Source organism: Manihot esculenta, chromosome 13 (assembly GCF_001659605.2).
Source record: "Manihot esculenta cultivar AM560-2 chromosome 13, M.esculenta_v8, whole genome shotgun sequence".
Classification (NCBI taxonomy): domain Eukaryota; kingdom Viridiplantae; phylum Streptophyta; class Magnoliopsida; order Malpighiales; family Euphorbiaceae; genus Manihot; species Manihot esculenta.
The window spans coordinates 18,825,143-18,838,312 of NC_035173.2; the positions used below are offsets into that span (position 1 = coordinate 18,825,143).

General features: G+C 36.9%; 1 protein-coding gene across 1 annotated transcript; it reads right to left on the reverse strand.

The window, feature by feature from the left end:
* Nucleotides 1–9,881: 9,881 nt before the first annotated feature.
* Nucleotides 9,882–12,705, reverse strand: LOC122721503. Its single transcript, XM_043949345.1, has 6 exons — nt 12,553–12,705; nt 10,997–11,232; nt 10,792–10,915; nt 10,384–10,710; nt 10,170–10,277; nt 9,882–10,058 (listed from the first exon to the last, which is right to left on the reverse strand). The coding sequence occupies exons 1-6, from the start codon at nt 12,703–12,705 to the stop codon at nt 9,882–9,884; spliced, it is 1,125 nt and encodes a 374-aa protein (XP_043805280.1).
* Nucleotides 12,706–13,170: the final 465 nt, after the last annotated feature.

Below are 13,170 nucleotides of genomic sequence, written 5' to 3' on the forward strand. Positions count from 1 at the left end.
TATCGTCCAAAACAGAAACTAAAATAATATTCTTACTCAAAGTAGGAACATAAAAGCAATTGTTCAAAATTAACAAAAGCCCACTGGGCAAAACAAGTTCATGAGTCCCTATAGCTAAAGCAGCAACTTTTGCTCCATTGCCTACACGTAGGTTCACATCGCCCTTTTTCAGTTTTCTGCTCCTTTTAAGACCCTGCACATTTGTACAAATGTGAGAACCATATTCGGTATTTAATACCCATGAAGTAGAAATAGATAAATTAATATCTATATCATAAATACCTGAAGTCGTAGTCTCATTACTCTTCTTCTTCTTGCACTCATCCAAATAAAGCTTGCAATTTCTCTTCCAATGCCTCGGTTCCTTGCAATGGAAGCAGATTCCTTCCTTAGGAACTATTTCCTTAGGAACTTTTGCCTTGTCTTGCGGTTTAGGCTTGCCTCGTCCCTTAGACCCATTACCACCTTTAGACTTAGGCTTCCCTTTATTTTTCATGGGCCTACCCTTATTGACATTCAAAATTTGGGTAGGCCTTTTCTTGATATTCACCTAAGCTATCTTTAGCATCCCATGCAGCTCAGAAATGGATTTCTTCATATTGTTCATGTTATAGTTTATGAAAAACTGAGAAAAACTGCCAGGTAAAGAGTGTAGGATCAAATCCGTGGAGAGTTCTAAACTCATAGGATAGCCAAGCCTAGCAAAGTGATCAATGTAGCCTTTCATCTTCAAAACATGAGCACTAACTGATTCACCTTCAGCCATTTTGCAATCATGCAATGCAATGGTAGTTTCATACCTATCCTGCCTAACTTGCTGTTGGAAAGCCTGTTTGAGATGGACACCCATCTCATAAGCCTCAAGGTGCTCCAGATCCTTCTGAAGTTCTGGGCACATAGTTGCCAACATAAGACATCTAATGTCATTAGAATCATTCATATGCTTCTTATGCTTGTTCTTAACAGCATTAGTAGCATCAGCAGGAGGTGGTTTAGGGATAGCTTCATCAAGCACATAGGACTTTTTCTCTTGCTTGAGAACAATTCTCAAGTTTCTAAACCAGTCAATAAAACTAGTCCCATTTTCTTTCAGTTTATCCTTCTCAAGGATGGATCGCAATGATGAAGTGGAATTGTTATTAGCAGCCATAATGATCTACAAAATATGCAAATATAATCAATTTAGTAAATTAATATTGAGGTAATAATAATCTCCCACTAAAATTGTAACGACCCGAAATCGGACCGCTACCGGCGCTAGGATCCAGATCGACTTAAGGTCGCCGGGACCCGTAGCAAGCCTAACATACAACCTGTCATACCTGATAATCCCATACATGATCATACATTTACATAAAAATTTTAAATTTTTTCATTCACCAAGCTTAACCTGTGCATGCATCATAACCATAACATAAACCCCACACAAGAGCCCTCATCAAATGCTCTAGTGGGACATCATATCATACATCAAGCTTGGTCTAACATTTCTTAACATTAAAACATTTATCATAACGATCATGTACAAAAGGGGATTAGCATCACATTAGGGCCAAGCACAATACTAAACCTCATAACATTCTTATACAATACTTTCATTATTTTCTCATGTCCACATTTAACTATTACATACACAATATTTTTACTCTCGCTGACTTTCTTGCCTATCTCGAACCTGCAAACCTGGGGGTTAAGGGAAAGGGGTGAGCTACTAGAGCCCAGTGAGCAGAATAGTAAAACAATATATTAAAACATATGCTTTCATGGAATGCATCACATCACAAACAAATCACATCAAGGATGGACTTATCACCTATAGTCCTCTACACATTCCAATGGTGCCAGGGGCGTAGAATGGGCCTCACTGGTCTTTCTCTTACTCTGTGCCAGGGGTGTAGAATGGGCTTCACTGGACTTCCATACCGTATCATTGTCATCATATCATACCGAGGACTAATGGGTCATCCAACATCCATCCACAACAACATCAAAGTATGCAATGCAACATATTCGTGAATTCTAAAGCAAACAACCTAATATATATCATGGCATTCGTGATGCATGAACATGCTTGAAATTTATTTGCTTTAAAACATAAAGATCCATTCTACTCACCTCAGGCTGACTCTGAGAAGACTCTGAAGCAACTACCTCACTGCTGGGGTCCTCGGTTCCTTGGGTCCGAACCTACACAGGTGGACTCAAATGAGGGACCAAACATACACTAACAATACTCTAAACATCTCCCCAAAAACCCCCTAAAATACCATAAAACAATCATAGAAAACATGCAAAGGAAGGCTGAACAAGGAACTTTCAGCGGCAGGTTCGGCGGCCGAAAGTCCCTCCAAAGCCGAAACTCAGACACTTTCGGCGGCGGGTTCGGCAGCCGAAAGTGGTTCCAGAGCCGAAACTCACCAACCTTCAAGGGCAGGTTCGGCCGCCGAAACTCCCCTCCAGAGTTAAAAGTTCAAACTTTCGGGGGCAGGGTTCGGCAGCCAGAACTGCCTCCCCAGGCAGGTTCGGCGGCCGAACATGACTTCGGCTGCCGAACCTGAGTTCTTCCAGAATGGCAGAACTCAGCCTCTCATGCACAAACAGCCTTCCAAATCCTCCAAACTCAAACCAAACCATGCATAAACACACTCTTAAGCATTTAGGGGCTTAAAACTAACCTATACCCCAACAACATCACATTTTAACAAACAATAACATACATTTCATTATATAACCCACATAAACCCTAACATTTTACAACTAACCTAATCATGCATCTTTACCCCATAACCCCTCATAAAACTTGCTTAAAACATCAAAGAGGGTGAGGATCGATGCTTACCTCTTGAAGATCGAGAGAAGGCGTGACCCAACTTGGAGATTTGGGGAAAACGGGTTCCGGAGGTCTTCAAGCTTCACAACTTCGATTTTGAGCTTAAAATCTTCAAAACCAAGTTAAAACTTGTCAAAAACATGAATGATTTGAAGAAAATCATCAAAACTAACCATGGAAGGGCATGGACTCACCTTTGCCCGAAAATAGGGAAGAAAACTCGCCCATTTTCGGACATGGGGCCTTTTATAGGTGGCTGGCTAGACCACCTTCGGGGGCCAAAGGTGCTCCCTAAAGTCACCAACGTTCGGCGGCCGAACCTGGATTTCCTTCCTTGGTGCTTTTCTTTCTTACTTAAAACCCTAAAACACATGAAAACATTTTAGAAAAAATATATTTTACCCTTCTAGAGGTTTCCGACATCCGAGATTCCACCGGAAAATAGGAATTTTGATGCCGGGATCTAGCCGGGTATTACAAAAATACAACCCTCAAAAAGAATTATTACAATAATAATATTTTAGTGGGCTAAGATCCATATTTCACCTAATTCCAAGTCAGCTTTGGCATGAAGCTTAGAATTAAGTTATTTAGGTAGGTAACTCCTTACCAATTACATCTAATGTAACTCTTAGACTATGAGGTATTGACATCATATGTCAAATGTATGTTATACCCCATCTAATGCCTAAGGCCCAAAACCGTTTTGATAGCCTAATTAAGCCCATCCAAAATTAAATGAATGAGTAACTATTACTCATCCTATCTTACTAAGATAACCTAAGCACTTTGCTTTAGCAAAAACTGCATTTTGGTGATCTTAGTCTTAATAGGCATTTAATACATGAGTGGCATTAAAACTTAAAATTTTATAGTGAGGGTTCAACTTTCAATTTTAATTATGTTGTCTTGCATTTATATATCATAGCATCTTATATGCATACATATATATAAACTATCATGTGTAGCATCACATACTAATATATGACAGAATATGTAAATGTGATATAGCATGGCCAAAATCTAAAATGATCTTCACAAGCCAATACGAAGATCATAAGGGGCAACCTAAGTTGCAATGTAACATGTCTTTATATCTTGAGCTTGCTTGTCCACACCATGGAATCTACTCGTCATTGGAGGCAACTCCACCATCACCATGGAAGCACGAGTCTTCTCTCCTCCATCTTGTGGATCTCCATTTACAAAATTTAAAGAAAGTCTATACTATTACATTAAAATAAATGACACGCAGACCGTATTTAAAAATTACATCCTATAAAAACTAATCTCATAGGTTAATAAGGCCATGCTATGCACCATGCCAAGACACCATATAATCACAACATATTTCATACAAACATGTTATAAAACTTATTATCTTAAAGTTTATTTTGTTGCGGAAATAATATCTAAGGCACTACGCATATCAGTCAGATTGATTTTACCGATCTTATCAGTAATTGTTTGATCATATCAAATAATCTTGACTATACAGAAAATGATGCCATCGTTTATTAATCATATTAACAAACAACAGTAACGCATATGTGTGTGTATACTTTGTGAAAACATTTTTCACAACCTACAGATATCATGGATTCATATCACATATAAATCTATCGTTTTTTACATCATATGTAAAACGAACTATACGGTTTAATTACCATGCCATTCTAGCAAACTTATATCACATATAACACATCAATCATGGCATATTCAACTTAAATGAAGAGCACAGGTTGGCTCTGATACCACTATTAGGAAACCAAGAGATTACTGCAACCCAAACCCGCAGCGGAAAAAATTAAAATCTTTGTTTTCCTTTTCGGGATCCATGTGCTTCGTTTATTTTGAAAGGAAAGATAAGAGACTAACTTGTTAGACTCAATGAGAAGATACAATTCCGGACTCATAGTGCTACTTTTTCAACGAACACCATCAATGGTATCCATACGAACGTTTTTTATCCTTTTAGAGTGATAGCTCTCTCAAGATGGATAAAACTATATGCTCCTCCAATCTACAGCTCAAAATGATTTTTTCAAAAACGTTAACCCCCACATGCAGCAGGAGTTTTATACGTTTTAAGTCTTTTTGTTTTCCAACAATTCTTTTCGTAAAAGAGTTGTGTTTATCACCCACTATCACAATCTCGCAGATACTTAAATATCTTATGTGATAGAGTTGTGTTCATAACCAACTATCACAATCTCCCAGATACTCAAATATCTTATGTGATAGAGTTGTGTTCATAACCAACTATCACAATCTCGCAAATACTCAAATATCTATATGATTGAGTCATTTATCTATAACAGTTACAAATAGACTGCAGATCCTTTTAAATATTATTATCTTATAATAATAAATAATTAATATTAATAATAATAATATCTTTATTATTATTAATTATACTAATGGGCTTTTAGCTCATTAATATGACATAGTACATCAATAACGTTCTTTTGTGTGTGACCCAATAGGCTCATATTAATTGGCAATAGGCCAAGTCCCACAAGGCCCATAAATCATAAGCGGCCTCTAGTAAGACATTATGACTACCAAACTAATATGAGGATCGATAGTCCGATAAAGCCTAATAAATAGAACATGTATTAATCCCTTTGTCACACGATATCTAGTTTGAACATAAATCATGGTCAACGGCAAACTTATGATTTCTCAATCTCTAAGTAGACTGATAAAATCAAATGATATTGATCACACTATCAATTCATTTGAGCACGGCCATGCATTTCTCAGTCTCACATATTGAGGGGCCCAGAAGATATCTCTCTCAAAGAGAGAGACAAATTCTATCTTGATTGTTCAATATCCTCTACATAATTTCTATCATGCTCAATCATAACCTTTATGATTATCTGATTAAAGACAATATTTAGTTATGTCAAAATATAACAGTCCTTATATTGGAAACTATGATAATCTCAAGTCAAATGATTAAGACATAACTACTTTGAGATTCACTTATGACATTAACCAATGTAGTGATCTCAATGCGAGTCCATCCAATACTTTGTTCTCTAACAAGTATCTATGATTATTGAATTATATCAACATATATATAATCATCTAATGATTATTGACCAATAATCATACTAGTTATATTTTATTATTATCAACATAATAATAAGTAACCAGGGATGTTAATCATTATTATGTAACATGCAAACAAATAATAATGATAATAAAAACTTCTTTTATTAATAACCAAAACGACACACAAAAAGGTCCAAGATAATAGCCTAGGGCAAATACACTAACAGGTGATCCCAGTTTTCTTCGAGACTACATGTACAGGACTTACCCATTTGCTATCAGAGTGATTTCTGTGTCTAGAAGCTTGACTATCTCCTTTTTCACCACTTCCATCATAGGAGGATTTAGTCTCCTTTGAGCATCTCATACATGCTTGTAGTCTTCTTCCATGTGTATTCTATGCATGCATGTGGCAGGTGAGATACCTTTTATGTCTTCTATGGTCCACCCTATTGCTCCTTTGTATTTCTTTAGCACTTGTTGGAGGCTTTCTTCTTCATGTTGGCTTAATTGATTTGACACTATTACTGGATGTGTCTTTTCAGCTCCCAAGTACATGTATTTCAGGTGTCCAGGAAGAGGCTTTAAATCTGGGTTTGAGATTTTTTGATCTACTGGTTGTTGTTTGGGCAGACAAGATTCTGCCTTATCCTTATGTTTGGGCAAACAGCTTTCTGCTTGTGTAATCTGCTTAACTTGCTTGGGCAAACAAGTGTCTGCCTGTTTTTCCTTTGCTGTTTGCTTGGTCGAATAGCAGCCTGCCTGTGCTAGCAACCTGGATGAACTCGACTCGGCTCTCCCTTGCTGTTTGGGCAAACAATGATCTCCCCTTTGCTCACCTGCTGTTTGATCTATCAAATTGCACCCTTTATAGACTATCTGCTTAGCTGTTTTGGGCAAATTGTATTCTTCTTGCTGGAGTGGTATGGGCAGGTTGTAATCTGTCTACGCTGGGTACTGGGGCTGTTTGGGCAAATAGCATTTTGCCAGTTTTTCCTCTGCTAACTATTTGGGCAGACAGCAGTCTGTCTGCTTTATGCAGTAGACTATTTCTGCCCTTTTTAGCTCTTCTCGGCTTCCTTCATCCTCTTGGCTGGCCTCCCTATAAAAATTATTGTTTAGCATATCATCTTGATTCATTTCAAATATTTCTTGGCTCAAACAATCTATGATATCTAAACCATAAACAAGGGACATGTCATGGAGATATTTTATGGCATCAAAAACATTAAATTTTATTACTTCCCCTTCAAATTCCATGGTCAATGTGCCATCATGCACATCTATCTTAGTTCTGGCCATGCTCAAGAAGGGTCGTCCAAGCAAGATGTCCGAGGTAGTGTTGCTATTGTCCTCCTCCATATCAATCACATAGAAATCTGCTGGAAAGACAAGTTGGTCTACTTGGACTAGAACATCTTCTAAAATGCCTTTTGGATATACCACAGATCTGTCAGCCAATTGTATGACCACTCTAGTGTCCTTCAGTGCCCCTGCATTCAAAGATTTGTAAATAGAAAGAGGCATAATATTAATTGATGCACCTACGTCACACATGGCTTTCTTAATGCCCACATTGCCAATTTTGCAAGAGACAATGAACATCCCTCTATCTTTGCACTTGGCTGGGAGTTTCCTCTTTATAACAGTAGTAACAACCTCCCCTACACTTACCTTTTCCTTCTCAGCAAGCTTCCTTCGGTTTGTACATTATTCTTTCAAGAAATTAGCATACCTTGGTATTTGTTTAACAGCATCAAGCAAAGGTATGTTAATCTCCACTTTCCTAAAGGTTTCAAGGATCTATCTTTCTTCTTTTTCTTTTTGTGATTTTTCAAATCTTTTTGGAAAGGGAGGTGGAATCTTGAATCTTTCTTGCTGACCTGAATTCTACTAGATTGCTGGTTCTGTTTGCCAAGTCTATTTGGGCAAGCAGTTTTCTGACTACTTGGAAAACAGTCCCTGTCTTGCTATGCGGTTGTCGAAATCGGTCAAAAATAACCTTTTTGATTATCCACAATTTTACAACTGTAGATAATGGTAAAAGGATTGAATCCACAGGAAATTGATACTTACCTATTTTTCTTATCAAGACCAAGTAATTAAACTGAAAATAAAATAAAAGGGGGGTTTTGAGATTGATGAACTAAACTACAATTAAAAATAGCAAAGTAAAGCAAATAATAAAGTAAAGAGAATTCAATAATGAGAAAGACTCTAGTTGAAGAATTGGATCCACTTCAGTTGTTGGGATTGATTATTAACACTTATATTCTTTTATTTGACTCAATAAATTAGTTATAGGAGTGGAAGACGTTTCTCACCACCATATCCTCCCTTAAGCATAGATTAACTAGGAAACGTTCTCTAATTAATCACTAATCAACAAGTTGCCAAGGAACGTCCTTGGGGCTTTTAGCATCATACAACTGTCAATTGCATTAAGAAATAGAGAGACCTAATTCTAGCTATCCAAACGTATGGTGATCTTGCTAGATTATGCAATCTCCTTGGTTTTTACACCAAGAGTTACTTGAGTTTGAATAATTCAAGCAATTATGGACTTAAAACTATCCAAACTAACAAATTATTACTTTGCAATCAAGAATCAATGGCCCTATTGATCTAACTAACAAAGCAACAATGGAATTAAGCATGAAATTGCATAAATATTGATAAATAAAAGATAAACAACATGTATTCAGATCTCATAATCCATAAATAAAATGAAGTTTCACCTAATCTTCAACTAGAAAAAGGGTTTCAGCCACTCATGACTGAAACGAAAACAAAAATAAAAGAAAGAAAGCAAGAAGAAGAAGAGGAAAGGCCGGCTGGGTGGCGCGCGGCTACTAGTGATCTTTTCGAAGATGAGATGTATCTTTGCTGGTTTGATCCTTTATTTATAATTGATTTGAGCAGCCCTAAGTTTCCTTGTTTGGGTTGGATTTCTTTTTCCAATTGGAGTTGGATTCTTTGAAGGCAATTGGATCTTCTTGAGATTTGGCTTCCTAAATATGTGGGATAGAGTGCTGAGGTGTCTAGAAGATTTGCTGAGCTGTATTCACGTGGTTGGGGAGGAAAAGACTCCTTGAAGATTTAAAATTTGAATTTTCTGCGATTCTGCTATCTGCAATAGCAGACTCTATTTGCCCGGGTTGTTTGGGCAAACAACTCGGTCAAACAGTCTGTCTTGGGTGTTGTCTACACACTGCCTCTATCCTGAGGGTCTGTTTGCCCAGTTTGTTTGGGTAAACAATCTAGTGAAACAACAAGTCTGTACTTTCCTCATCCCTCTCCTATTTCAGCTGCAAGTTGGTTTGGGCAAACCAGGCTTGTTCTCTTTTACTCTCTTTTGGGCAGTTTTAAGGTCATTTTTACCAAATTACCTTTTTACACTATTTTTTGCAAAATAAGATCAAAACCACAAAATTAGATAGAAAATGTATAAATTAATGTAAATAACAATATGAAAAATTGGTCTAAATTTGGCTTGATCACATAACAATATTCGTCATAGAAAAATCCTGTGTATGTGACCCATTTTCCCCTACAACTTCCAAAATAGCCCCATTTGCCTCCTCCACCTCATCAATCATGTCCTCCCCACATCCACCATCATTCACAACCTCCTATATAAGCTCACTGGTGGAATTTTCAACAACAACTACATTAACTTCATGTATTACAACTTCCTCTTCAATTTCAATCTCTATGGAGGTTGAGATTGGAACTTTAGCCTCTTCTTTCTCCTTTTATTCCTCCATCTCCCCTCCTTGCGCTAGTCTTGCCAACCTGTTATTCAAATCCCTATAATAGTATGAACACTACCAAAAAATAGACTATCAGCGACGGATTTTTCTGTCGCTGAAACTTTCAGCGACGGATTTCCGACGGACTCAAATCCGTCGCTTAAAGTCATGTCGCTAATTTTTTCCGACGGATCGGGCGTCCGTCGGAAATATTAGCGACGGATTTCTGACGGATCCTAACCTTGTCGGAAAAATGTAGTTGGAGTTCCTGATTTTGCAATATCAGAGGATCCAAAACCATAAACTCTTCCTTTGCTACTTCCAGAAATTTCAATCCACTTATTCAAATCAAAAGCAGACTGACTCTCACAATTGTCATTCACATTTTCAGCAATTGCACTCAAATAAGCTCCCTAAGTAAAAAAAGAAAACATAATAAACATTTCATGAATCATATACAACTATGATAACATAACAATTAGAAAAATAATGTGATAACATTAAATAAGCAAAAAGTAACTTACATCAACTCGTCGTGATTTTTCATCAATGTAAACACCTTGACTCCCCTTTTTTGTGTGAGTTGCACGAAATAGTTCAAGTTGAGTTGGTTGTCTACCCAACTTCTTTGCCTACAAAAAAGAAATAATCACACAACACAAGATGCACTAATAATTTCTAACCATCTATATAAAAATAGAATTGTATAAATAAAAGTAAGAAATAAAAGAGTTATACCAATCTATTCTCATGAACCTCCAATTTTATTGAACCACCAGAGTGTTTCGTAATAGTCCCATCTTTTTCTACGTTTCTATTTGCTTTACCAGCTTCTGATTTCTTTCTCCACTCTGGTGTACTCCAATATGCAACAAGTTCATTCCATATCTCTGCCTCCATCCAATCTGGTCCTAAATTATATAGATAAGCAACATCCGTCTTCTTGTGCTTGTGCAACAATTCGCTCCTAACTCTATTAAGAATGTCTCGCAGTCTTTCTTTACCTACCTTTTCCCAAGCAATTCGAACCATACCTTCTTCACTCTCATCCCATGCATATCGACTCTACAAATAACAATCAGTGTTAAATAAATTTAAAAAACTTAAAATGCATATTATAAATTTTAAAATATAAGTTGTATTTACCCGAAAAAGTTCGAAGAGCTCGTCTTTTGTCTTTAAAGGTATATCTGACCAAGTTTTCCATGGAGCAGTATAGCGCATCTTAATGTCATTAGTGATTGATCTAGTAACTGTGGAATCTAAAAAACTGTAATATTTTTATATGTAATGAGTAGCTGTAAGTAATAATACATATTAAATCAATAGCAAAAAGTTGTATATGACTTACACAGTTCCTTTCAATCTAATCAATTGACGATCAGACGGGTTTGATGGGATAGGATGTCCCAAATTCGGACCTCTAGTTCGAACTGATGATGATGAGGATGCGTTTGCTTGGCCCCCTAATGCTTGTGGAGTATGCTCCAGTATTTCCTCCTGGACCTGTACTGCCTTATCTATTTCATTCATAGACAGATGCTGGCTATGTCCTCTACCTCTGCATGATACTGCTCTTCGAGGCATCTGAAAAAATAATTGTCCATAAGTAACATATCAAAGTAGAGTTGAAAGGAAGGCATGTAAAGCAAACCCACAAATACTATTTTAATTCATGTCTTTAATTAACTAACTACTTTTAAATATTATTATTTTTTTAAAAAAGTTAAATTAATAGATTAGTTTGTTAATCCATTCATTAATATACTAATCAAATCAAATTAATTTCTGAAATTTATTTTTTTATTCTTTTTTCTCTAATTCCTTAATTACAAGAGTCTTTGCTAAATCTAATATTGCTTTATTAGACAAAAAAGAAAAGAAATATAGTTTAAATGATGACACAATTAGATAAAATAAATTTATATTTAATTTATTGGCCCACGATTATTATTTGATCTCTTTTCTCAATTAAAATTATATATATTTTAAATAAATTAAATATAGTCTTTGCTAAATCCAAGCTGCGTGGGCACGCAGCAGCTTGCTGCGTGCCAGCAGCAGCTTGCTGCATGGGCACGCAGCAGCAAGCTGCTGGGCACGCAACTGCTGCGTGCCCAGCAGCAGCTTGCTGCGTGGGCACGCAGCAGCAAGCTGCTGGGCACGCAGCAAAATCAATTCAATTGGTGCTAATTAAAAAATAAATAAATAAAACAAATAATTAATAAGAAGGACCAAAACTTACCGTCAATTGCTCTAATCTCGGCGGCGGCGACTCTGCAAGGCTCAGTGAGAGATCGAGGCGGAAGGAGGGTGGCTGCCGCTGGTGTGGCTCAGTGAGAGTCTGAGAGATCGAGAACGGTGGGAGAGCCGGAGGAAGAGGGTGGCTGCCGCTGGTCTGAGAGATCGAGAACGGAGGGAGAGCCGGAGAGAGAGATCGAGGAGGAAGGAGGAGGCGACAGCAAATCCGTCACGGGAACGGCGAGGCGACGGGGCGGCGGCGGCGAGAGTGGCAGGAAGATCGATTCGGCGCTGAGGGGAAGATAGGAGAGGAAAAGCGTGGCTGAAATTAAGAGAGATGAGGAAAGAGAAGTTTAGGGTTTTTTTTTTTATATTGTTTGATTTTTCTGACGGATTAGCGACAGAATAAATTCCGTCGCTAATATTTTAAAAATCCGTCGCTAATCCGTCAGAAATTTAAACATAAATTATTCGTCGCTAATGCCGTCGCTAATTTTTTTTTTCCCGACGGAAGTAAGTTCCGTCGCTAAATCCGTCACTGATACCTTGTTTTTTTGTAGTGGAAGGGATGAAATTCTGACGCATCAACTCTTCATCTCGAACTTGAGGCCTATTAGAATTAAGAGTTCTTTGAGGAATTCTTGTAGAAGTGGAAGCTTATGAGACCTTCAAACTCTTTATAGCTTTGGTCATCCTCTTAAGAGTCCTATAGAGCCTTCCAAACTCACTACCAACTGACTTTTTGAAGAGCTTATAATCACTAGCCATATCCTGATCACTTTGATTATCACTATCCACCACATTCTTATCTTTACTCATTCTATTTCAAATCAATAAAAAACAAAGAGAACTCGCAAATATGGTGTTAGAAATAAAAATACTCAAGTGTTTGTACTCTTACCACTCTTTTACTGATTCTTTAATTTCACTTAAAAATTTAAGGTCAACCAACTAACCCCAAAGTGCGTTTAAAGAAACAAAGAAGAAACCCTAAAAAAAGAAGGAAGCACGCAAAAACTAGAAAGAAAAAACTGACAATTTAGAAAGTATTACATGAACAAGATTTTGTGCTACTTAAAAATTATCACTTAGAGTATAAAACAAACAAACAACACTCTAGCAATGTCAAGAAAGCAAAAGTAAGCTTAAACAAAAAGAAAATGGAAACTTAGAAATCAATGGAAACGAATTTGATCAAAACAATAATTTAATTCACTACAAAGCAAATTAAATATATATCTATTTAAAATATACCTAAAAAAAGCAAGTATCAAAAATCCACTA

Bases quoted from the DNA above. Each gene is read 5' to 3' on its own strand.
- LOC122721503 (XM_043949345.1), bottom strand. From the start codon at position 12,705: ATGAGTAAAGATAAGAATGTGGTGGATAGTGATAATCAAAGTGATCAG. The intron at 10,916-10,996 runs GTAAGTCATATA...AAAATATTACAG, and splicing joins ATTAGATTGAAAGGAACTGT to TTTTTTAGATTCCACAGTTA. The intron at 10,059-10,169 runs GTAAGTTACTTT...TTTTTTACTTAG, and splicing joins AAAAATCACGACGAGTTGAT to GGAGCTTATTTGAGTGCAAT.